The sequence below is a fragment of the Rattus norvegicus genome, chromosome 1 (genome assembly GCF_021556685.1).
Source record: "Rattus norvegicus strain SHRSP/BbbUtx chromosome 1, alternate assembly SHRSP_T2T, whole genome shotgun sequence".
Taxonomy (NCBI): domain Eukaryota; kingdom Metazoa; phylum Chordata; class Mammalia; order Rodentia; family Muridae; genus Rattus; species Rattus norvegicus.
The window spans coordinates 232,194,335-232,221,277 of NC_141534.1; the positions used below are offsets into that span (position 1 = coordinate 232,194,335).

The 26,943-nt window shown below is 43.2% G+C and overlaps 1 protein-coding gene and 1 pseudogene across 6 annotated transcripts in view; both read left to right on the forward strand.

Annotated features, from left to right (window-relative positions):
- Positions 1 to 26,943, forward strand: part of Cemip2 (cell migration inducing hyaluronidase 2) — a 77,193-nt gene that overhangs the window by 43,517 nt on the left and 6,733 nt on the right. For 5 of the 6 annotated variants that reach the window (XM_087564137.1, NM_001438044.1, NM_001438043.1 and 2 more), the window contains 9 exon segments: positions 1,335 to 1,466; positions 2,618 to 2,653; positions 3,603 to 3,758; positions 7,153 to 7,330; positions 9,101 to 9,316; positions 12,602 to 12,810; positions 18,398 to 18,580; positions 20,934 to 21,153; positions 23,878 to 23,976. In XM_087564137.1, the coding sequence (XP_087420263.1) occupies positions 1,335 to 1,466; positions 2,618 to 2,653; positions 3,603 to 3,758; positions 7,153 to 7,330; positions 9,101 to 9,316; positions 12,602 to 12,810; positions 18,398 to 18,580; positions 20,934 to 21,153; positions 23,878 to 23,976 (1,429 nt within the window). 6 annotated transcript variants of the gene reach the window in all.
- Positions 14,858 to 15,617, forward strand: LOC148007879 (eukaryotic initiation factor 4A-I pseudogene; annotated as a pseudogene).

The window sequence follows — 26,943 nt, forward strand, 5'->3', positions numbered from 1 at the left end:
GGGCCCACAGCATCCTGCAAAGGATCCTGCCTGTGTTATTGAAAAACTTAGTGTAACGAACCATTTTTGAAACTTGCAGTTATCATTTTTAAAATTTTGGTTTTCAGGTCTTTATCCTATCTTCGTGGGGTTGAGTTACGTGGCCAGTTTTTGACTTTTTCACTAAGGTCCTTGTAAATGTTGAGTGAAGAATATGAGAAGTTTGGTCGTTGTAATAAATAATTCAGTTGGTCTTTTAGGTTTAGGCATTTCCAATTTATCTACTGAGCTTAGATTTTTCTCTCAAGCTAAAAATATCTAAACAGCATTAATTCAACAACATAATTCATATAGATTTATGTTGAAATATACGGTTAATTTTTTTTAGTGAGTTTATATTAGGAATATGTGACTTAAGAATTGGAGAAGACACGGAATATGTGACTTAAGAATTGGAGAAGACACACTGAAGTACATATCTTTCTGTGTGCACGTTCTTACAGAAGCCTTCTACACAGTGACTTTTTTCTCCATTAAGTTATTTACTTTACATCCTGATCGCAACCCCTCCTTTTCCCAGTCCCCCTTCACAGAGCCCCTCCCCACTTCCCTTTACCCTTGAGAAGGGGGAGGTCCCCTCTGGGTACCAATTGACCTTGGTACCTCAAGTTACTGCAGGACTAGGCATATCCTTTCCCACTGAGGCCAGTCAGGGTGGCACAGTAGGAGAATAGGATTGACAGGTGGGCAACAGAGTTAGGGTACACTTCCACTCCAGTTATTGGGGGACTGATGTGAAGACTAAGATGTACTTCTGCTGCATATGTGTATGTCTGAGTTGGGGGGCTGGGTCCAGCCTGTGTATGTTCTTGGTTGGTGGTTCAATCTCTCAGAGCCCCCAAGCCTTCCTGTAGAGTTCCTATCTTCTTTGGGTCCCTCAATCCTTCCCCTAACTCTTCCACAAGACCTCCTGAGCTCTGTCTAAGGTTTTGCTGTGAGTCTTTGCAAATGTTTTGGTCAGCTACTGGGTGGAGCTCTCAGAGGACAGTTATGGTAAGCTCTTGTCTCTGCTGGCTGTGCCTCAGGTGGACCTACTGTATACATTGATTGTCTAAGAATACACAAAAGGATGCTTTTCTGGAAACTTACATGTAAATAAATGTGACTGCTTTGACTATTTGAACTATAACTAATTAAGTTGTATCTTGACTTTGGGTTTTTTTTTTTTTTATTTTATTTTTTTTTGTTGGCCCAATTTTAATCCTTTCTCTTGACCATAGCACATATATACATAGTTTCTATTTCTTTTGCTTATCTCCGTTCTAAACAAAGCACTCTTTTAACCGCACACACAGGTTTCGGCCCCATCAGGATGCAGACCCTGAAAAGCCACGAGTTGCGGCTGTCATCGACAGACTCATTGCTTTTAAAAACAATGACAATGGTGCCTGGGTCCGAGGAGGAGACATTATTGTTCAGAATTCAGCGTGAGTGTTGTCTACGGTTATTTTTAAATTTCTTATTTTTTATTTTTTGAAAGACAGGGCCTCAGGTATCACAGGCAGGCCTTGAACTTGATATGTAGCAAGACCTTGAACCCTGGATCTTTCCAAGTACTGTTAGCAGTGAGTGCCAACACAACCAGTTGGATTTTTTTCTTTAACTGAGTAGAGTGAAGGTATAGTTGTAGTTCCTGGAATTATTTTATTATAATTATTAACGGGCTGGATGGGGCCCTGAGGACGAACACTACTGTTAAGATTTGGAACCCACTCATTCTGGAGCTTTTGTTGGAAATGAACTTGTCTGGTGTCACGAGAGGCCTTCAGTAGGTCGACCAGAACCCCCAAATTTAGCTTTCTATAACCAAACACTGTTCATGTCAGAGAGCTAAATAGAGCTTTTGAAACTACTTGGAGGTTTTGATTTTTATTGTTGTTCTTTTCGGAAACCCTTTAAAGTTTTGTCCGGCCTTCTTGCCACTCTTCTCAAAATGAAAGCTGTCCAATTCAGACTTAATCCGCCTGCTGACTTGTGTGTTACTGGAGGCAGGAAGCACCTCGCTTGGTTTTTTTCCGCTTGCATGATTTTAAGAGAGACCTGTTGCATTCTGAGTTAAGTTTTAGTGTTCAACAGTCTAGCGAAGAAAAGTTTTGATTTTCTCTGACCATTTTCACCCCCAAATTTAGCACTGTATCAAATTTATAGGGATGTCCTACTTCTCAGACTGAAAAATTGTGAAGCAAAGAGTATGATATAATTCTTTCTAAAAATAAAGATTAAAAACATATTTTAGCTAATACCTTTATATGGTGTTTACAAAGTTTCAGACACCATTCAAGTACTTACAATGGTTTAGTATATTTAATTCTCTCAAGAATCCTATGAGAAATGTATTATTATTTTAACCCATGGATGAGGAAATTGAGGGGAAGGAGCTGAGAAACAGGTCACAGCTGGCAATGTCAGGATTTGAACTGGGCACCTTCAGCATGGAGTTGATACTGGGAGGGTGGACTGCTGCATGGTTGCAGGCTGAGTACCAGGACTGCGGGGTTTCATGGTCACAGCCTGAGGGAGTTGCCTCTTCCGTGTTTCCTGATCACTTAGACGAACTCTCATCATTTTCCTCTTACAGATTTGCAGATAACGGGAAGGGGTTGACCTTTGCCAGGTTTGTAACGGTTCTAACTTGATTATTTTAAAGCTTTAAGGTAAAATCACTCTTAGTATTTTTGCCTGTGTGTTTTAGGGGGTGGGGGAATTAACCCAGGGAAGTTGTATAATTTATTAGCATAAAGAAAAAAGAAAAAAACAAAACAAAACAAAACAAAAAAATCCACTCTCCTTGGTACCACTAGAGGGCCAAAACACACACACTTTTTTTTTTTTTTTTAAAAAAAAAACAGACTAATTGCATTTATGCCAAAGTTGTAGATGAATTTAGCTGAAATTCCACAGAAGGGTTGGGTAGTCATTAACTGTGCTTAGAAGAAAAACTCTTGAACTTCAAGCTAAAAGTCTTTAAAAATAAAGTATGAAACAGGGTGAAGATTAAAAATCATACCTTTCCTCTCAGAACGTGATTTAACGTACAAATAAGCTAAGTGTTGGGAACTAAACTTTCTGTGCGTGTGCGTGTACACGTGTGTGTGGGTGCGCATGCATGGGTGTCTGTGTGGTCTTTGTGTATTTTCCACAGCGCTGGAGATCACATCAGTCCACACTGCCTATGCACTGTGCCACTGACCTACACCTCTAGCCTTTATGTAACTCGTTTTTCCGTAGACAATGATTATTCTACTGGCCAAGTTATACATGCTTGTCACTTAATTGCTATCTTCTGGGCAAATTCTTGGTTGCTTAAGGCTAATCAGCTGTTGCTAATAAATTAAACTTCATGCATTTGTATATAATTTTCAAATTACCCACTAATTTATAAAAGGCATTTTTCATAGCATAAAAGCAACTTCTGAGGATTTTATAATATACATCGGAAAAAAGATATTAGCTCAAGTTTTTATGGTTTAGCTTTTTAAATTATAGCCTGACTTCTTTTGGGGAGGGGGGCAGCGTTTAAACTTCCCTGACAATGTCTGTAACTACTCTCCCATTTTCACCAGTGATGGGAGCTTCCCAAGCGATGAAGGGTCCAGCCAGGAAGTGTCGGAGTCCCTCTTTGTCGGGGAGAGTAAGAATTACGGCTCTCAGGGTGGCCAGAACAAGTACATGGGCACAGGGGGAATAGACCAGAAGCCTCGGACGCTACCTAGGAACAGGTGAGTAGGACTTCGACTGTGGAGAATTAACCTGTCTTTTCTGTAGTGAGCCTGGATAGATGGCCTCCCTTCAGCTCTTCCCTGCCTTGTTACCAACACTCACTGTCACCGTTATTATCTTTGTCTATTATCCCCACAGGATGTTAGAGCATTAATTATTACCCATGTCATAGGTTTTATTATTGGTTTTATGAAGGAACTGTTCTTGTTTCTTATCCCTTACATAAGACCTTATTATATAAGTGGATTCTTTTTCCCTCTTAATGTTTTTTTCTTTCTTGAGACAGAGAAAGTTGCCAAACCATAAACTATGACATGAGGTCAGCTTTCCTGCAATTCCTGATGCTGGTTTTTCAGAAATAGCCACTGGAAAAGGGAAATTACCTCTGAAGAGAGCCTTAGAAAATGAGAGCTGGTGGATGCCAAAACTGCCCCAGAATCCAGCTGAGGCCATGCAATTAAATGTGTCTGAGATGTGAGGGGGTCGGGCAAAACGGGCAGGTGTCCTCCCATTACAGTCAGAATCTGAGTGTGTGCGTGCATGCGTGTGATGTGTGTGCGTGCCTGTGTGTGTGTGTGTGTGTGTGAACTTTTTTCTTGAAAATAGATTCTTCTCTCATACAATACATCCCAGCCACAGTTTCCCTTCCCTCCATTCCTTGCTCTCCTACCCAGATCCACTCCAACTCCATTTCCTTTTTAGAAAGGAGCAAGTCTCTCTCCAAGAGATGGCAGCTAAACAGGACAAAACAAGATACAGTAAGACAAGGCAAAAGCCTTCTATCGAGGCTGGACAAGGCAACCCAAAAAGAGGAAAAGAATCTGAAGAGCAGGCCAAAGAGTTAGAGATACACCTGCTCCCACTGTCAGGCTTTCTGAGCTCTCGTGACCCCTGCTTGGTTGATTCTTCAGTGGACCATGTCCTCCTGGTGTCCTTCTACCACTCCTAGCCACCCGAAAAATCTATTCTCTTTCCCTGCACATGTGTCCCCTTAAAACCCTCCTCTTTACCTAACCTCTTTCTCTCGGTCTGTGGACTGAAGCTTGATTATCTGTATGTCTTAATAGCTAATGTCGATTTACAAGTGAAATCATACCATGTTTGTCTTTCTGGGTATGGGTCCATTTGCCTGAAAATTTCATGATGTCATTTTTTTTAAACCACTCCCTTGTGTAGATGTACCACAATTTCTTTTCCTCAGTTGGGGGACATCTAGATTATTCATAGTTTCTGGTTATTATGAATAAAGCTGCTATGACTGTATTTGAGCAAGTGTCTCTGTGATGGGATGGAATGTCTTTTGGATATGTGCCCAAGAGAGGTATACTTGGGTCTTAGGTATAGTTAGTCCCAGTTTGTGAGGGACTGCCATATTGACACTCGGTAGCATTTGGATTAGACCCACCTTTAAAGCTTGTTAACCCAGCACCAGGTCTGAGGCTTGGAGCTGTCTTTATTGTATGTGTGTGAAAACCAGGTAGAGAATAACTTCAGTCGTAATCTCAAGACCTCAGTTCCAAGCTGCTGCCCTGGCCCATTGAGAATCAGCCCACTGTGGGACTGTTCTCTCTGATGTGGGTCAGGATGAGGCAGGGGAGTGGGAAAGACAGACCATCGGTTTTCCTGGTGTGCTGTGCTGGATCTGTGAGGTAGTGAGGAGCAGGCCATTCTGTGTGGCTTTCCTGTTGGATCCTGAGTACGGCTATAAAAAGATCTTCCTGTTTTGTATGTTATGGCGCTGCAGCCTAAACCCAAATCTTCGTACACTTGAGGAGATGCTCTTGGGGCCTAAATGTATCCTCAGCCGTACTTCAAGAATCTCCCATAGCTAATATTTATCAGTGCTTGCCAAGGCCTGTGCTAGGCAGCTCACCATCACTTGACCCTCTCAAAACACAGGCAGGTACATCCTGCATCCTCCTGCTTTGTAAATGAGAGCTTGTTAAGTAGTGGAGGTGGGATTTGAACCCATTGAGTTTGGCTGCAGCTCGGACACTTTATGATTATTCTGTACTTCCCTTTGCCTGTGCGTTTTACAGAAGCACAGGCTGTTAGCTGTATGGGCTGTAGTGAGATTCTGACTAGCTTATTTTCTTTTAAAGATTTATTTATTTATTTCATGTGTGGGAGTACACTGTCATTGTCTTCAGACACACCAGAAGAGGGCATCAGATCCCATTACAGATGATTGTGAGCCACCACGTGGTTGCTGGGATTTGAACTCAGGACCTCTAGAAGAGCAGTCAGTGCTCTTAACCACTGAGCCATCTCTCCAGTCCCCATGACTAGCTTATTTATGTTTTCTTGTTTTTTGTTTTTTTAAATTTTGACAGCTAGTTTTATTTCAAAAATGCTTTTTGTATCTTTGTTAAAGAGGATTAAAAAAAAAAAAGCAAAAACTCGCTCCTGGATTAATGAAGAACTCAGGCTTTATTTGACTGTGTTTATAGTCTTGTCTGGTTTATGTTATAGTCTTGTTGGTTTATGTGCCCAGAGTCTATGTATAAAGTATAGTTTTAATCAGACAGTTCATTTTTCTCGCTAGTCTAAACATTCTTGTTTCAAACTCTGCCAAGGTACAGGTCAGCTGCCGTAGAAACCCTCTGAGTTATCCTTTAACAAATACTTTAAAAGCTTTGATAGGGGAAGAAACCCAAGGAGTTCAGAATATTATATATTATGGTTTAAATAAGATCACTTTCTTGTAATGAAGTCACAAATTAAAACATTTCTGTTATACGTTAATTCTGGTTAGTGATTATGAGAATAAGAGAGGAAGAAGAGTGGCACACTAAGAGTTTTAATGTAGCTCGTCCCTCTGACAGCACAGGCCTCGAGGCCTGGGACTTCACATCCTCACAAACTTTTAGGTTTTGCCTATTTACCTTGGTTCCATGACTGGACAGGAGGCGTTCTCTGCTCACGGATTTATCTTTTAGAACAAAACCACAAAGAGTTACCAAGTAAAACCTCCTTCTCTCTTCTTCCTTCTTTTCCTCATTGTCCTCATTTCTTTTTAATGGTACCCAGGACCTTGGTCATGTAAGACAAACACTGAGCTTCATCCCCCAGCTCTGAGTAAAGCATCACCACTGAGTTGATTCAGGAAATTTAAGTCAGTTCTTTGGAGAGACCTCTCTTGTACCAGAGCAGCAGGTCTGTTCCTACCCAGTCTGCTCTAGCACGTTGTCTCCAAAGCACTAATTATCTGCACCTTTTCTTTAAGTCTCTCCTAGATCCTGTATTTTCATGATATTAGGGCTTGTGTCTCGCTTACTGGGTCTCTTGAAATTTTATCTGCTGCTTACTGAAGACTTAGCAGTATTCAAAAAAACATAAATGCCATGAAAGAGTCAGGCCCACGTTTATTAAACATATCTTGCATTTTTGTAGGACATTCCCAATCCGAGGCTTTCAGATTTATGACGGGCCTATTCATCTCACAAAGAGCACGTTCAAAAAATATGTGCCAACTCCAGACAGGTACAGCAGCGCAATCGGCTTCCTCATGAAGAATTCCTGGCAGACAACACCCAGGAATAACGTCTCTCTTGTGAAGTTTGGTCCACAGGTAAGAATACTCCCATGGCTTCTCCACAGGGACTGTGGCGAAGATGTCAACAAAGGATTTGCACTGAGTCCGAATGACAGAGAGAAAAGTACAAGCAGTAGTAGCCATTCCTAACTCACATGCTGGATCCCATTGGGTTCAGGTGGGAACACAGTGGTGTGACTTGGACTATTTCTGACATGAGATGATGTCTTCAACAAGATCAGTAATGACTTAGAGTGGATTTATGGGTAGAGTGTCCAGATTCATAGGAACAAGATGGCTTAAGAGTTTTGGGGATACTGAGTGGTAAGCTGAACAGTAAACCCATCTCCACTAAGAGATTTGGTTTCTGCCTGGTGATAACATTTTTCTGTGTCTTGTAGGGTACTCAGGGACAAAAAGTTGGTATAAGGAGGCATACTGGGGCAGTGTGGTAGAAATCGGGTTTAGACTGAAGAATGTAAAGAAGACCTAGAGTTCATATGGCAACTGCCAGTTGCCCCAGAATATTTTTCCTAGCCATTTCACCATTACCCTTAATCCACAGCAGTGACGTAAGAGAGACTGAGCCTCCAGCTCTCTGACTCACAGACAGCCAAAACTAGAACAAAGCTTACTGTTCTTTTTCATCACATCCACACAAAACTCGGAGTGGCTTGGTTTAAAGTAGGGCTTGTGGTGGGTTTTTCAAAAGCCATAGCCTAAGAGAATCTGTAGTGGTCTCCTCCATCCTCACTGTGGTGGGGATGCCTTGGGAACAGTTGGTGAAAGTGGGAGATAAAGCAACAATAGCACCAAGAACCCAGCGCCACTCAACTCCGAGCAACGTTATTTTCCTTTGAGGTGCTTATCGTTTAGATGTGTTGTTGATGCACAGGCGTCCCTGGTTGGCGAGCGCACAGAGTGAGTATAAGTGCTTTTGTGTGCCTCGAAAAACGTTCATGGTTTTCTCCTAACAGGAAGTAGCTAAAAGCTATAAATAGAACGCCTGCTTTCTAACTGGACCCTATGTGTTTAGTGAAGGATTTATTTCATCTTTATCTACTGTGCTAGGAATTCAAACCAGGGTCTAGCATACTCTGGCCAGAGTTCCCCCAACTGAGCGACGTCCCTGGCCTCTTAGGAAAGGCTTCGCAGTAAATGCCTGCCATGATGTTACCGAGCGGGCATGTTTTATGATCAGGGATGTGACAGCACCTGCTTTCAGCAGATTCTAGTGAGGTCACCCTGGATGATTCAGGGTGAAGTAAAATGATTATTGGTGTATTTGAATAGGTTTTTCTTTAGTTCAGCTTTAATTCGAAAACAGGGAATGCACAGAATCTTACCCATGGAGTTTATTTATTTTATTTTTTTTGAGGCAGGACTTTTCTGTATATAAGTCCTGGCCGTCCTGGAATTTGGTTTCTAGACCAGGCTGGCCTGGAATTCACAGAGATCTGATGCCTGACAAGTGCTAGGATTAAAGATGTGTACCTCCACACCCAGCTATATGTGGAATTAATAATAGTTTACAAAGCAGTATGGCTGGTTTTACTTTTCTCTCCCCCCAGCTTTATCATTTAAGTGGAAAAAAAGAATAAAGATGAAGTTGTAGTTTAATGCTTCCCAGTTGGGCTTTAGAAATGTTTTTGCTCAAGCATGTCATTTTGTAGAACTCAGATCAACTGGCTACCATGGTTGACATCAATGGCGTGTGACTTCTATGCCTCATCAGGAAAGCTGTAAAAGTACAGTGGGCTCTATGGCAGGCTCCGTTGTGATGTTTCTGGTCCTCTCTGCCGCCAGGTCTCTCTGAACGTCTTCTTTGGAAAGCCTGGCCCCTGGTTTGAGGATTGTGAGCTGGATGGTGATAAGAACTCCATCTTCCACGACATTGATGGCTCTGTGACAGGATACAAGGACACCTATGTAGGAAGGATGGACAACTACCTGATCCGCCATCCAAACTGTGTCAGCGTTACTAAGTGGAATGCAGTGGTCTGCAGTGGGACCTATGCCCAGGTAGGCCCGGCAGGTGGTCCAGACCTGCAGCTCCTGGCAGTGGTGACTGCAGGGTGACTGGGGGTGTCCCAAGCAAGACTTGATAGAGATAGAGGGGAGGAAAGCAAGTGGCCCTGGAAGAGAAAAGAAGAACATTTTGTTAAAAGCTCTCTGAAACTAGTTAAGTCAAAGAAGCAAGTCAGCCGCAGGGGTATGGTTAATGTACTTTGTGATACAGTTGAGATGCTGCCAGGACAAGAGAAACCACGTTCCCTTTTCTGAGGCAAGGTCCCCCTGCAGCCCAGGCTGGCTTGGAATATGTGGTAATTCTCCTGGCTCTGTCTCCACTTCCTGTATCCTGAGACTGCAGGCAGGCACCGTAACAGAAAGGTAGGTCTGGTGCTTCTTAACCCTTAGGGTTTTTCTTACTGCATTCCAAGTGTGTCTCCTCGAGGGAATTTTCTCTTTTGTTTTCCTGGTCCTAATCTCTGTGATGTCTGACTTTGAGATAGACTATCAGTGAGTAACCGAGAAAGAATAAGGTTCCAAGGAAGGAACTGAGGTTTGGAAATAAATAGACAGGAAGGAGTCCTGGGAAACCCTAATTGTGTTATGATAGTCTGCAGAGATAGAAAGGGATAGCACAGATATATGGGGAAATACTTCTTTGAAATCATTAGGCTAGTGTATATTTTAACAGAGGAGAGGCTTACTTGGAAAGTATGCACAGTTAACAGCATAGACTCTGGAGTCAGACTGCCTGGATTCTGTTACGTGCTGAAATGTGAGGTAGGTAAATTAAAAGGTATTCTGGCCGTGCACAAGGAGGACAATGACAGGACAGGACACTTTCATGGAATACACTCAGCTTGTAGTCCGGCCGCCATTGGGGATGCTGCTGCCATTCGAAGAGCAGGGCTGAAAGCCAGAAGGCTGGTTTTAATAGTGAGATGATGGAGGACGATCTTACAGAGCCGAGGCATCAATTACCCATTTGGAGGAGGAGGGCGGGCAGACTCCTTAGCCCCATATTTAGGGCAGGAAGAGTGTGGGATTTAATGACAGATTGCTAAGCTAGGCGTGGTGGTGCATGGCTGTGATTTTAGCATTTGGGAGACCAATGCAGATAGAGCGCTACTTCATGTAACTCGGGCTACATAGTAAGACAGCATCTCAAAAAGTAAAAAAGAAAAATAATCAGAGGGGAACAAAGAATAAAAGAAGGGGCTGATTTGAGCACAAAGAAGGAAATTGGAGGAAGAACAAGGGATACTCTTAAGTCACACTGGCTTGCGATAGCCGACACCAGATGCCTCTTTTATTGTGTGGTTTCTCCCTGCCACTGACTGAGGCTTAGCAGCCAAGTGCATGTGTTTGTGGGTTCTTGCCTCAGTGCTTCCCTGAGTACCCCAAGTTTGATGTGGTTTTCATCTTCTTAGCCTTCTGTGGCTGACATTCCTTAGAACAGAATTCCTCATTATTCTCCCGACTTTGAAATGATTGTACAAGAGTGTTACTCTAAAGTTAAGAAAAAAAGTGTCTCTGTAGGAAAAAACTTGTTCTCTGTAGACAAGGGTTGAAGAGGGATGAAGACTGGACAGCGTTTCCTGTTTATTTCATTAGTGCCTTTGTTGTGGGAATTCTCATTCCTGTGAACGGATGGGGAAAAGAACAGACACAGAGGAACAAGTCGCTGAAGGTCAAGGAGTGGATGGAGAGTTACCTACAGCAAAACAAGAAAGGAAAGAGGGGCTTTAAAAGGGGGTCCCTGAGTTTCATTTTGGAATTGCCCTGGTCCACATTAAATGTCCCCCATCAATACTTAGACTCTACAGATACTGTAACATTAAAACCAGAACAAAAATAAGGAACCTTTGCTCTTTTTTAGAGTGGCTGCAGTTTTTATGAAAATTTTTTTTTTGCTATCTATGTGTGTGTATGTGTGTGTGTATGTTTGTATTTGTGTGTGTGTGTATGTGTGCATATGAATGTGTGTTTGTGCATATGTGTATGTATGTATGCATATGTGTGTGTGTATGTATGTATGTGTATGTATATGTGTGTGTGTTTGTGTGTGTTTGTGTGTGTGTGTGTGTGTGTGTGTGTGTGTGTGTGTGTGTGTGGTGCATGTGTGCTGTGCAAGCCAGGCTGACTGAAGACGATGAATGTTCACTAATGAAGATGTTGTATGTCTGTAAAGTATGTGGTGTATGGTTATAATAGCTCATAATTTTCATAAGTTCTAGTTTTTAGCTAAACACTGCATGTTCTCATTCATAGCTCAGTCAACCCCTTGGCCCTTTGGATTGGTAATGCTGTTTGGGATAGGAACGTAATCATTCGATTTATTCCTATTTGTAGCTGAAGGAAGCCTTGAGTCATTTATGCTTCCTGGGAGACTAGGAGTGGGAGAACCATGGGTCAGAAATTCTTTCCTGAAGATTTGAAATTTGGGCAGAAGCCCAGATATATAGCTGTTTGCTTTTATTTAGGAGTAAGTATAGTATGCATTTGTGGCAGAAGGGGGAAGCAACAGGAGACAGAATTCCTGTTGTTTGTTTCCAGCGTGAACAAGGTCGCAGAGGAGACCAGTGAATTTTTGGTAAATGTTAGTGTTCTGCATATGATTTTACTCTCCTGGAGAATGTGTTGCTGGCTATCAATTTGTTTTAGGAAATTGTTCTGAGGCTGTGTGGTGGAGGATGCCTTGGTGGAAGGCTTTAGTTTGGCCTGGACCGTGGTTCAAATGCTACTGGAAAAGATTCAGGACTTTCCAGTTTATCTAAGCTTAACATGTTTTTCCAGATGCAGTAGTGAGCTTCTTAACTGTTACTTTTGAATAGGTGATAAATGACTTCTTGGGCAAGTAGAGGTCATGGAAGAGTAAAGCCAGAGCTCTCAGATATGAATTTTCCATCCCGTGGATCAGAGGGAAGTCTTAGACTTGCCTGGGCCATATCAGTTTTCCCTGGCATTTGCTGATTTGCTCTGGCTGTGAGCTCTTGAGATGGAGGGGCTTCTCTGACGAGCCACAGACCTTCTCTGTTTGGATGACTAAGCTGGCCTGTGGTGGTGGACATGATGACGATACTGGCTAGCAGAGTGAGGATCTGGTTTTAGCCGTGTCTAGCGTACGCAGGCTGCATTGTAAGTGTGGCTTACACCACTTGGCTTACACTGCTTATTTGGTCTGGCACTTACCACAGAGTCTCTCTTTTCAAAATAGAGAGACCTTTGATGTGTTCTGGTAAGTTCTTGGAGCAGCTTAGTCTTCTATTCACTTCCTTTCTTTTCTTTTTCTTACAGGTGTATGTTCAGACGTGGAACACGCCGAATCTTAGCATGATCATTACTCGAGACGAATACCCATCCCACCCAATGGTGCTTCGGGGCATTAACCAGCGGGCCATCTCCCCACAGTACCAGCCTGTCGTCATGCTGGAGAAGGGCTACACCATCCACTGGAGTGGCCCAGCGCCACGTACCACTTTCTTGTACCTCGTGAACTTCAACAAGTAATGTTTCCCTTTCTGTCGTTGCGCGTCACTGCAGAGAAAACAGTAACGACTTAAAGCCATTTCATGCACTTTACTCTTGTGGAGAAGCTTTCTAGGCTGTGTAGATGGAAGTATGATTGTGATACTGATTATGCAAATTGATTTGGCCTTTTAAATGTTTCCTCTCTCTGTCGTCAGGGTATTGTGTACAGAAAGGCTGTCCCACAGTGGAGTCTGCTTTGCTCTGTTCTTTGTTTCCTGAGGTAGTTGGGATAGGATCCAGGACTTCAAGCATGTTAGCAAGAGTTCTACTCTAAGCTATGTCATCTGCTCAAAAGATAGGTTTTTTTTTTTTTTTTTTTTTTTTTTCCCCCGGAGCTGGGGACCGAACCCAGGGCCTTGCGCTTCCTAGGCAAGCGCTCTACCACTGAGCTAAATCCCCAACCCCCAAAAGATAGGTTTTAATACCATCTGCTGAGTGCTGCAGTTTCCGAAAGCTGGCCCCAGTTTTATGTGGTTTTCTGAGTAAGCCTGCGGAAAATTCAATTAAATTAAAAGGCTGGCCTTTTTTCTTTTCTCTTTTCTTTCACTGCCTCCCTCCACGCCCCCTTTCCCTGTGGGGAAGAGGAACACCACAACCTTGCTATGTAGTTCATGCTGGCCTTGAAATTGTGACAGTCCTTCTGCCACAGCTTCGAAAGTGCTGGAATTATGGTACGAATCATAATAGCTGACAAAAATTGAAAGAATTTGTACTCTAAGCAGAGACTGGACAGAGGAAGGTGATGTGATTGGTTGGTAATAGCTGTTAGGGCAAGAAGAAGGAGTGGTGGGCACCCATACCAGATATTTCCTACCCTGCCTTAAGGATTCTGTCCTGTCTGTGTCAGTTGAAGTACATTTGTAGTAATCTGAGTCCCTAAAATGTGTAGGTTTTACACTACACAGAAGAATCAAAGCATCTTTCCTTCTAGTAGGTGTACCAAGCCCTGCTGTGGATTCTCTCCTCCTCTCTTTCCCTGTCTACTGTCAGCAATCTGTTCATTGTATGAGTCTGGACCTGCCTCCCTGAATGCTGTCTGTCTGTCTCTGTCCTGTGTCTGCATCTGTGTCTGTGTCCTTAACAAACGGCTTCACTCTTAATGTTGAACAGCACAGAAAGCATCACATGGGGAGGGAATGAGGGACACTTTCCAGAAATCTTGGAGTTCCACAAGGAATGAAGCTTTCCTGACTCACTGAGCCCAGCTGCCCCAGATAACAAACAACTGCAAGTTGCAGACAGTTTTACCAACCTGTGTCCACGTGGCTTCTGGCCTCTGTGGTGGACATTTGTTTTACACGGTTGCTTTCAACCTATTTGCTTTCTGCAGCATTTATTACGTTAACTAAATACACACTCTGGGTCAGCACACGGAAGAGTACATAACTTAAGGTTTCAGCTGTGTATTAGTTTGTAGAAACTGATGACATAGAAAGTTCCAGTAAGGTTGTTTGTACACTGTCCTCTTAAAGGCAGGTTGATCAGACAAGTTGAGTACACAGTACCATGGAAGTCTTCAGTCTTAAGTGACCTTGATTCTTAGCTTGCCTGTGAGGTCCAGTCAAAGTTCCAGTCTCACTAAGGATCAAGTCAGGATTCTTGGTCCATCCCTGGTAGGGTGGCGCCTGAAGGCATGGTCAGGAGTCACTGGAATGAGACTGTGACAGCTTTGACGATATGAAACTCTCAGAATCCCTCCTCTGTGGGATTAATGCCTATGGTTTTGAGAAGCCTTCTGCCATCCAGCGGGGAGCCATTCTTCACCGTGCCAAGTGGGTATCTTCTGAAGCCTAGTCTGGGGCTGGGGAAACAGTTACATTTGCCTTATCATTCTCCAGCAGATTGAACTGGATCTAAGGGCTGTTCCGTGCCACAGTTCTGGCACCCGCTCATGAGTTGACTCAGCTGACATAAAATATAGTTACAACACTAGGGGACTGCATGGGTGCCTCTTGTCTTGCATATTTGGTGAGGGGGTACCAATACATGCTTATCACCCCCAATATCATCATGAGTACTCCTGGCCAGGTGGACAAGCTTAACTGGAGATGCCCCCAAATACATCAAAGTGTTTGTATGTATGAAGCTGGTGAGATGTTAAGCTATGCGGTCAAGGACAACATCTATGATATATTCTAAAAGCTCAGCACTATCATTATTGTTGTCGGCTACAATGCTTTCTAACGTCCTCAGGGTCCCTGAGAAGTTCAGATTCTTGTCAAGAAGGAAGAATCGACCCTGGAGGGTATCTGCAATATCCATCAATGTGGAAGGAGAGGAGTGCAAGCTCGTCACACTATGAAACTCTGTCATCCAGGCAGAAATCTTTATCAATACCCAAAGGAAGTTGGATTGCTCACTGAGAAGATGCATGGCTGGGAGTTCATAGTTTCTGCCATGGATGGAGATAGGGACTAAAAGGCACAAGACATGACCCTGAGGGAGTTTCAGTCTAGTTCTAGGAGAGTATTAATTACTACTGACCTACTGACCAGAAGCTATCAATTCTGACTGTCTTACTAACAAGGCAAGCTATGCCCACAGAATTGGGCATGGTGGTCAGTTTGATCATAAGGGGGTGGCTACTAACATGGTGACAGCAAAAGGCAGGAAGACTTGCAGACATTGAGGTTCTCTACTGGAGCTCCATTGAAGAGAAGCCCCTCAGTCTCGTGGACTTCATTTGAGTGGCTGTCCTGCTACCTGGCCCTGACCAGGGGTCAGTCCTGGGGAGCTGAAGAACACTTGGAGTAAGGAGGAAAGGGAGCCAAGGGATGAATGCCTTGTTTTTCATTTTATCTCTTAGAATAGGTATCACTTCTCAGGAAAAAAAAAAAAGAAATCCAATCTCTTAGAGACTTAGATTGTAAGAGAGATTTTCATAATAATGTCTCGCCACACTGTCTCAACTAAACAGTTGTCTGTCTTCATAATGTCACATTTAATCCAGGACTGTGTTTTTTACTAAGTTATTTGTTTACTGTGTGTCAGTTGATATAAAGATGAATGATTTCACATTAGAGAGATGGGAAAAATAGTGAGTAAATAGATTCCTCCTCCCCCTCCTCCTCCCCCTCCCTCCTCCTCCTCTCCCTCCCCTCCCCCTCCTCCTCCCCCTCTCTTCCCTCCCCTCCCCTCCTCCTCCCCCTCTCCTTCCCCCTCCCCTCCTCCCTCCCCCCCTTCCTCCTTTCGTCTTTTAAGTCTTCCTTGGCGGACAGTGGATAGGAGTACTAATCTCACGCTCTGCCTTGGGGGGCAGAGCCTGGACAGAGGGAGGGGTTGTTATTCTCTCACTTGTCGGTCTTGTTCAAACTCCAGAGTTGAGAAAGTGCCTGTTGGGCTCAGAATGGTAGATTTGATGAATGGGATTTGGGGAACATCAGAGAAAGGGGGAAAGTTTAGACTAGAAAGGAGGGGGAGTGATTTCCCCATGTCTCTGGGGAGCTGGTGCGAGACGCCTTCCAAATATTAAACTCTATAGATGTTCACATCCTTAGATGAAATGACATGATAGTTGCACGTGATTCACATTTCAACGCCTCTGTATGCTTTGATCATCCGATTACTTTCGATGTTAAAGCATTGTAAGCAGTTTTATACTTCATTATTTAAGAAGCGTGGAAAGGGAAAAGCATATTTCAGAACAATTATAGTGTTTGTTTTTGATTCTGTTTTAGTTAATTGGATTTGATTAAATGTGGAAGCTGATGGAATTGTGCGGTAGCTCATGGGATTCCGTGCAGTTGCTCAAACCTATACCTGAAAATTGGTTTCCCTGTTTATTTTTCGACTTGTTGGAATTTGCTTACGAAGCAGTTGAAATAAAGAGAGGGCTGGGATTTGGGGCACAAGTAGCTCGCTTCCAAGGCTGTGTACTCACGGTGGTGAAGCCTTCCTGGGAGGTTGGTCCGAATGAACCCTCGGTTTCCTCTCTGTTCAATGCCCGGCACTTACTCCTATGCTCACCCTGTGGTTTTCTTCCCACGTGGCAAACTGTCATTTCTGCTCCTCAGTGTCATTTGCGTAGTTCCAGTGCAGCCTTCACAGGTTGTGGCTGAATCTAGGCCACCCACGTCTCTGCCCAGATCCCCGCAGCAGCCCCTTGCAGTCTCCTCACCTTCGGTCTGTAGCGCTCCTGGTACGATTTCCTCAGGCCCCGCCTGACTTCCCAGTGAGTCAGAGAGGCCAATGAGGAAAGATCAGAGTCGTCCGCGCCCTGTTCTGGGAAGTTCTGTTAAGTTGGGTCAGGAGTTTGAGGTGAGAGAGTTCAGTGAAATGATGGACCAGTTCTAGAAAGTACAATGAAACTTTCCATTCAATTCTGCATTAAAAAAAAAAAGGCTTTTAAAGGGAAAAGGGTGAGCCCAGAGTTTGAAAAATCAACATGAGCTTGAAATAAAGTCATCTTTTCCGAGCCTAATTAGCTGAAAGTTCATAAAAATTATATGGTGGGCAGAGGCAAGAGGAAGAGATGAATAATTTTCTGAATTTAGTGTAATTACAGAAAGGCCATTGCTCTACTCCTGCAAATAACACTAAACATTTAAATGCTGTACTTATTAAGCAAAATAAGGAAAATAGAGACAAACAAAAAGAAAATGGAGCCAGTCCTTAATCCTGACTAAAGCGAGGCACACAAGTATGGTGGCCCCATTTCCCTTCACCCTCAGGTTTGTCTGAGCTCTGAGCTGAGGCTGTAGCTGTTTAAACAACTATGACCATTGAGGTTTTCTAACCCCTTCTGCTGTCACTAACAACACTTCATAGGACACCTTTGCTTTAAAAGCTTTTTGTCTGCATCCATATGTATTCCTTAGTGAAACTACTTGGTACACTGTGTGAACCAGTACTAAATTCTTGCTCCATATTAAAGCTCTGTACACTGATAGGGACGGTTGTGACATGGCCAGTGGTGGCGGCTGCACAGCCTTGGCTATATAAGTAATGCACTGAACTGCACAAGCCAAAACGCTCAAAGGGACACATTTTAGGGTCTATGCAGGTCACCACAATAAAAAATGTCACAAAAGAAAATACTCAAAGAAAATATTATAATTTTTTTAAAGAAATAGTTTTATCTCTAAGGACATTCAGGAGGGATACTGGAGTAGTTTGGAAGTATGGATGCATGGTTATGCCTTCATTTTTCTCATTTATGCCGTTAGACAATCACTGAACTGTAGTTTTAAAAGGGGTGTGTGCGCGCGTGCGCGTGTATTCAGACATTCTCTCAAATAGTTTAACTATCTGGCAAAACCATTGTTGGTGGTTTCATGTTAGCGTTCCCATATCCAGCGTGAACTTTATCTGTTTAGACCGTTTGTTACCTAATTTTAGTTCTCAAATAAGTTCCAGCTTCTCTTGAAACCAAGTTTTGGTATTCGTATCGTACTTTTGTTAGATCCTATCTCTGTTGTCCACATATTACTACAAGGTATTTGGGGACTAGATATGTATACTAGGCTCGGGACTTGAAAGGCCGAGAGAAATCAGCCTCAAAGTCCCGTATGCTGCGGTGTTCGGAAGAGAGCGACTCGAGTGTGAATTCTCTCTCTCTTAAAGGGATGACTGGATCCGGGTCGGCCTCTGTTACCCGTCCAACACGAGCTTTCAGGTGACCGTGGGCTTTCTGCAGCGGCAGAACGGCTCCTTATCCAGAATCGAGGAGTACGAGCCTGCGCAGTCGATGGAGGAGCTGCAGAAGAAGCCGTCTGAGAGAAAATTCTACTTTGACTCTGGCACAGGGTAATTCGTGGGAGCACTGAATGAGAACATCGCTGGCTCTGTAGCAGAGCTCAGAATCCCGGGTGTTGATGTGTTCAGCAGGGCGCTAGTTGGCATTTCTGCGCGTCACCGTTAGGGGTTAGGAGCGAAGCTGAAGTGACTGGTGATTGTAGCTGGCAGTAGGACTCAACGGAAGACGTTTGCTGTTCACTTATTACGGCAATTTAGGGGAAGAGATTATCATTGTCAGGAGCCATCGCTAGGCCCAACTGAAAGTAAGATTAATTCGCTCCTCCACAACAACTCTGTGATAATTATTTATGTAGGATATTGATTGTACTCCACTGAAAGCCCTTTTCCCCCCTTCTAACCTAAGGTTATTTCTCAAGCTGACCATGAGTTTTTAAACATCACTGTGTAACCATGGCCTGTTTGCTTCCAACTTTCTCTAGGCTGCGTGCATCTTTCTACTTTTTAATTCTTATCCTGCTCTCCTGGGGTCCTGGTGGCTTTGTCTGCTTTTGTCCAGTTACAGTCTCTCAGCCTGTGGGCTATGGTAGGCTTGATCTTCTCTTCTCTCCAGCAAGTAGCATGCTCCTTCTGACTCTCCTAGGCCAACAGTCCACCATCTAGGTGTAAAGACACCAAGGAAGATGGGTTCATGTCTCCAGTAAACTCAGTTACCGAAGGAAGGTGTTAGAGAGTGAAAACCCTAAATGCTGTGAGTCCGACAGCGGTGTAGTTAATGTGCCTTGGTGGGTAACTAACAGGTTTACCTAGAGTAACCAGGGAATTGGGTATCACACTAGCTAATCCTTGGGCAATTGGGAGAAGGGAGAAACAGCTGGGCGAGGAGTCTCAGGCAGAGGAAACTCCACAGATGCATGGAGGCATGAGCTAACTTCAGCATGGCATGCTTGGGAAAGACAAAAGGCTCAGAGGGGGAAGAACTGGGAGCAAGGTTGCTGGGGGAAGCTGGGATTCGTTTGTTAATTATTTGGTTAACCTCTGTTGATGAAGCAACTCATTGTCCTCTAGTACTGTCTTCCCCAGCAGTCAGTGGGGTCATCTTAAGAGTCTCCAATTTCCAACCTCTAATTAAATATGAATAGTCTTAACTGGACCTTTATTTTTTCTGGTGACAGAATTTTCACATTCTCAGTTTAATTTTTACAAAATGAGTGGGCCACCCAAATTTGAAAGGGCATTCCAGTGGCCATAAATTAGTGATTACGCATGCACAAAGACACGACATTATTTTCTGGTTTGGATATTAAAAAAAAATCCAGTTTCTGAAGACCTATTTCTTTTTAATTCTATTCATTTTGACAATTTAAATTATATATTAAAAGGCTTTTGCCTATTTAGGTCTCTATTATTCTTTAACTATTTGTGCTAGAATTACTAGATGTTGGGACAGTTATCAATTTCCTTACCTTTTTGGGGGTTGGGGGAAAGACGGGGTCTCATTTTGCACTCGTCTGGCCTGGAACTTTCTCTGTGTAGACGACCTTTGAATTCACAGAGATCAACCTGTCCTGCCTCCTGAGTGCTAGAATTAAAGGCGTGTTTTGTTTCTTCTTTGAGAATTTTGTACAGTCCATTTTGATTGTATTCTTACCTTTGAGTTGTAACTTCCTTGGCCATGGGCCTCATCTTAGAACGTGAACTCTTGGTTTCTGGTAATCAGCCACATTTTATCAGATAGTCCTTTGAATCTGGCTTGACTTCTTCGGTTTGGAAACACTCGGTTTTCAGACAATGCTGTAGCATGTTTTAGAATTTGGGTTTTCTAATCATCTTGGTAGGGAGACTATAATTCAGGACTGTTGAAACTGTTCCCTTAGCCTGGTTTTGGCCCAGTTAAGGAGAATAGGCTACAGGCCCATGTGCTCTTGGAAAGCACCATGGGGCTTTGACTGTCTTAGCCTTCGTTAAACAAGTTATAGTATAGTCACTGTTTTATTATTCCTCTTTCCACAGTGACTTATGAGCAATAGCAACAAAGGAAACAGCTGATATGAATGCCCTATATTCTAAGCTCAATATAAATATAGTTTTCATGGAGTTTTTGAGACACACTAAATTCCATCCTCTCAGATGATCCCTTGAACTAATTTAAACAAGAAATCAACTCTGATGTCTTTCAGGACAGCTGAATGCAACCTCCACCATGCTCCCCAAGGCAGTCACAAATTTGACTTGTTGCACTAGGGGGATAAAGAGGAGACCGAGACATTTTATTAGCTTTGCAATTTATTTTTCTTTTAAGGAAGAGTTACTTTATTGGAGAAATATCCCCTTGGCCATGAGTCAAGTTGAGAAATGTTACGCTTCTGAGAGGGACTAACATTAATTGGTTTCTGTTTTACAGGTTATTGTTTCTGTATCTCAGAGCCCACAGCCACAGAGATGGCCACAGTTACTGTTCATCTCAGGGATGTGAAAGAGTCAAGATTCAGGCAGCCACAGACTCCAAAGATATGAGTAACTGCATGGCCAAAGCGTACCCACAGTATTACAAGAAACCCTCGGCAGTCAAGCGCATGCCAGCCATGCTCACCGGGTTCTGTCAAGGCTGTGGCACCCACCAGGTAAGCAGGGAACACGAGAGGGCCTTTGGGAAAGTCAGAGTTTCTTGTCTTGGCACCAGGAACACTTGACTTTGAAGCATCTACCTTGCAACTTTAAAAATACATGCTGACACCCCTTGAATTTAGGGTTTTAATACAATGTGTTGCTCATAAGAAGCAGAACACTCCCCATTTTTAGCAAAAGTATCTTTCCTCTTGATTAATTTATTGATGATAAGTTGATTAAAGGTTACAGTGCTGGTTAAAATTCTTTATTTCCTAGGTTTAGAATTCTGTTTCAATAGCACTATTGGGTGTATATGTCGAAATGTATTGTGAAGCTATTCATCCATGCGTATTTAATGGTTTTTGGAGTTATGTGGACTCATCAAGTGAAGGATGATCTTGAACTTACTATAAAGCTTAGGATGACGTGAATGCCTGATCTTCCTGCCTCTACCTCTTCAGTACGGGATTATAGACCTGTGCCACCGTGCCCCATAATGCTTTGTTTTCAATTCCATCTCATGTCAAAACTTTTCTTTTTTAAGGCATACGGTCACTATTTTGAAGCCCATGCTATTTTCTTGTAAATGAAAATGCAGACTGACTTTGACTAGAAGTAAAATGCTCCTCTTGATATGCTCTTTCTTCGAATATGTTCCAGTTAGCTCGAAAAAAAAATGGCAGTTGAAGTAAATTGCTAGAATTGCACACAGATGGGGTCCTAAGGAAAGTCAGACCAGTTCCAAAGGAAAAAGAAATTGAGAACTAATAAGTACCTGACACACTTAATATAGAAACAAATATAGGCGAAGGGAGAGATGGTTCTGACATTGTGCTTCTGGCCCAGCCTCCCCTGGGAACCTGTCTGTCACTGGGAATTCCTACTGTATGGTAATTCTACTGAGTTAGTGCTCCAGCCCGAACCAGCAGCCCCCACAGCCGGGAGGATGCTGGTTCTGGGCACAGTGAGCAAGCAAGAGCTTTGCAAGAGAATGAGCGTGCACACAGACACACACACACCAAAAAGAGAGCTGGCATGGTAGAGCGTGTGTTGTGGAAGAGTATATGTTTAGTGTATTCAAGGCCCTACATTCTGGCCGAGGCATAGCAAAGAAAATAAAAATTTATGTGAGCCTTGTAAGACCCATATCTACATACATACACCCTCATGCAAGCACCCTTCATGCAGACAGGGCTTGGCACTTGTTGACTGGCTTCCGGGAGAGCAAAGATCATTAACAAATATGAGAAAGTGAGGTGGTAATAGTAAATTATTAAAAAACTGCTGGGTGTCAATTTCAAAGCCAGCCTGGGCTCCAGAGACCCATGTAATATTTTTACCTTTAGGTAATATTGAGGGATACTGAATTCTGTAGCCCATTGTTCGGAATGTCCTTCCTTACTAAAGACACTTGATAACTTTTCAAAATAACTTGATCATCATTGGTGCCCTGGGCTATTCCCCCCAAAGTCCCCAAAGGCTTTCTCTTCTACTTTTAGCATTCTTAGTTGCTATTTCATAGACACATAGAAGAGTTCATTACAAGAATATTGATGCCATATGTGGCTATATATACCTATATCTGCAAACTTGTGAAGTCGAGACATGAGGACTTCAAGTTTGAGGCCAGCCTGGTCTACAGTAGAGACATCTCACAACGAAAACGGGACACAGACGTCAGTGCAGGCTGGCCGCACAGCTGTGGTGCATTGGAAGTGTTTGGGAGCGTTGTGTTTACTTGGAAATTTGAGGAAAGTGTTTGTATCTCAGAGCAAACACATGTGTGTTAGAAATAATTAGAAAAACTCCCAGAACTCTGCCCCAAATTAGGACTCAGAAGAAATAACCAACTCCCCAAATATCGCTTGGTGAAACTGTTGATGGTGATTTATAAGAACCATATGCTGTTCCTCTGCCTAGGAACTGTGAATTAGACAGGTTGGTCAGGGAGGTGGACCTTAAGGACCAAGAGTGAATTGGAGGAGTGAAAGGGAAAGGAGAAAGTGGGAGGGACAGCATCAGAGGAAGGAGGGAAGCAGGAAAGAATGGGAGGTCCTGTTGGGAAGCGGAGGACGACTCTTGACTATTAGGCGTAAAAGAAGAGGGAAATGGGAGCCTGAATGGAATGGCTGGCTGGCTCTGTGTGAGGGGGCTGAGACCTGGCCCTGTTCAGGACACTAGACGTTGGTTAACACTATAGCCCTCCTTATGTAGAGACTTTTCTTGGTCCCAGATTGATGAACCTCATTTCAGGATAATTGATCTGACAAAGGTCTCTTAAAAAGACGTGTTCTAGGACTGGAGAGCTGGCTCGGCTGTTAAGATCACTTCCTGTTCTTGCAAAACATAGGAGTGTGATTCCTGGAACTGATACAGGATAGCTTGGTTCATAACAATTTGTAGCTCCTTGGTCCTAGGGGATTTGATGCTCTTTCTAAGCCTCCATGGACATACATATACTTGCACACACATGCATACATAGGCAGGGAGAGACAGATAGATATAATAAATACATAAAATTAAAAATAAATTTTTAAAAAAGATGTACGCCCGATTTTCCGTGAAATGTTTACAGTGACTTATGCTTACACGTATTACTGAGTTAATTGTATTGACTTGATTGTGTGTGGAAATGTATGCTAAGTATGTGATGTGCCATTGCTACACTTGAGTGTGTTTTGAGGGACCTGTGGGAATGCATGCAGTAGCCTTTATGGATGCAATGTGTTCTTGTCTAGATGGTGTTCAGCAGTGACCCTCACAAGAGCTACCTCCCTGTTCGATTCCAGTCCCCTGGGAAAGCAGAAATTCAACGTGGAGAACCATCTGTTATTTCCGTAAGTACAGTCTGGTGTGGCCTCAGTCCTTTCGAGGCTGTACCATGTTGCCACAGACTAGGTAGTTTAGAGGGGAAAGAAACCTACTGCTCACAGTTTTAGAACTGGGAAGTCCTAGACCGAGGCAGTGTTAGGAGTGACATGGAGGGAGGGCTGGTTTGCTGGCTCTTAGACTGCGTGTCTTCTCTGTGGCCCATCCCTTCTTGGTTGTAGCTTAGACTCATTCCTAGAGGCTTCCCTGTTATTCCACAAAGCTCAGTCTACCTCCTAATGCCCTCACATAGGGGACCAGATTCTCAAAATAGGAATTTGTAGGAGCACAGATATCAAATCACAGCATTGCTTCATGGCCTTTTGGCCAAGTACAGCCCACACACCTGTGAACTGCGGTGGCTTCTGGCTTTGATCTTTAATCCTAGTGATGATAGTCATTATTTCTTGGACCAGTCATGGGTTTGTCATCCCCTTTGATTTACTGATGGCAGAGATGCAACTGAAGTAGAAATGCCTCTTTAACAGTTGTGTGTAGGTTTTGTTTTGTTTTTTTCAAGTGGATTGTTTATCGATTACTCTTGGGCTAATGTTAAAAATCTGTTTACATTACTTTCTTTCCATTCACCATCACAGAGGGAAAGGCACCTTTCATTAGGGAATAATTCTCATGTTCATTAGAAATGAAGAAAATCATGGTTAATTTTGTTTTGGGAGTTAAAATAAACTTCCCAGTTGTTTTAAAATATGTGAAATGATGGCTTCTAAATTCCTTCGTCCTTTTCTTTGAAGGTCTCTTTTAGGAACATAATTTTTAAAAAAAGCAAAGAGAGAGCATCATCTTTTCTGAGAGTGTCAGTGAGGTGTAGATGTAAGTCACAGGGTCAGCACTAGGATTTGGGCTCAAAGCCCAGTCAGCAACTAGGAACTAGGACTCAGGTAGGGTCTGTCCAAAGTTGGTGTGGTCTGGGGACCCCTGTGCAAGGAGTTCTTTGCTAACCAGTGTCTGTCCATACTTGCAACAGTCTCCTGTGGTTTCTACAGGAGTTCAGTTTGCTAAAGCAATGAAGAAGGTAGCCACAGATCCATGTATATGTGAACAGAATTGGGTTTACACCAGCTCCATGATTTTTAAGCTAATAAGATACATGTAATATGAAATTTCCCATCTCACCCAGTCTTATGCCTGGTTATATGAAGTACTGTTGGCCACCACCTAGCTCTGATTGCCACACTCCTTACCAACAGTTGCCCTGCCCCTGTGCCACATTTATCTCCAGAACTTTCACATCGTGACCCACTTCTGAGGCCTTGGCTTGGTGTTAGTCCCTCTGAAAGCTTCTTTCTCCCTCTGTTCATTAACGTGTGTGTGTGTGTGGGGGGGGGTGTTTGCAGGGGAGATGAGGTGCCTTTTGCAAGCACAGTTTGAATTGCTGAGAATCTAGATTTTCTTGTCTTACATGAAATGTAAATATTCTGATATTTATAATATTGGAGCATTTGTATTTTTTTCATATAAGATTCACTTCAGTGGGTAGACAAGATGGCTAAGTGACTGAAGGCACTTGCTCTCGTGTGCAAGCCCACCCCATGTGACACACCTCCCTCAACATGGCCATATCTCCTAATTCCTACCAAAGAATTCTGCCCACTGGGGACCAAGCATTCAAAGACATGCGGTTATCGAGGCTTGTCTTTCAAACTGCCAAATAGGGATAGGTAGGGGAGAATCCATGTCTTAGATGTCAGAGTGAGCACAGGAAAGAAAGAAAACAGGAGAACGAGGGTGTGTAGTGGAGGGTGGAGGGGACAAACTCAGCCCAAGACACAAGGGAGTTGTGCCTCCATGCCTACAATGGGAGTTTTTTTCCTCCAATTACCATGGCTTTCTAACATAACTTTCTAAAAAGGAAAAAAATCGTTTGTGGCAGTGCTCAAAGATTAAGTCTAAGATTGGAAGGAAACGTACAGGTTGGCATTCTCTTTGTAAATAAGCCTGTCGGGTGGCTTTGTGAGGTGTGTTTTGGGGACTTAGGGTCGTAGGGTGCTAACATGATGGAGGCTCAAGGTCCTGTGCATTCTGATCGTGAGTACTTGTGGCTTGTTTCCTTTTCTTCTTTAAGGAAGACAAGTATTATCTTGGTGGGCGAGTTTGGTCTCTCAGTTGTCTTGCAGTGTCTTGACTCTCAGCCAGGTTCCCGTGAGGGTGTCTTTCTCTTCCCACATTTCCTCTGCTCCCTGCCATTCCACTTTTGCCCCAGTAGCTCATAGCTTAAGTGTCAGTGAAAGTCCCATTTCGCCATTTTGATGTCAGAGAGACATTTGTATTTGTAGGAGAAAGGTTCATTCTGTGGATTTGATATTCTGGACCAGATGCTGATGGGGCCTTCCACAGGTTATGGGTTATATGTGATGGGTATCAGCACCTGAGCTCTGACTTCCAGACCTCAGGGACATCCTGAGTGCTCATGCTGAGATCTGGACACTTCAGAGTCACCCTCGAGGTGGAGGAGGCTGCCCTCTCTTGCTGAGAGAATGTTATCTGGCCAACAAGGACTTCCCTCCCCCCCCCGCCCCCCCCCCGTACCCCTGACCCAGGAGAGACCAGGGGAACCTCTTAACCTTTTCCCATCCATAGCCTCCTTTCTGCAGAAGAATTTTTGTAGAAATGTGAGGATATAAATATATAAAATACCTACACAAGTCAAACACTTGCTCCAGACAAACCATAAAGAGACCCATTTCAAGGCAATTCTTTGGTCTGCATATAATTTTACTAAATATCGTCAAAGATTAAAGTGAATTTGAATAGTGAGGTGGATTTCTTTGTTTGTTTTCACAAAAAGAGTTAAATTTAACTTAAGGTACAGAGCATCTTGTGTGTGTGTGTGTGTGTGTGTGTGTGTGTGTGTGTGTGTGTGTGTGTGTGTTTGAGTTTATCCATATTTTGACATTATAATCACCAATGCTGAGAAT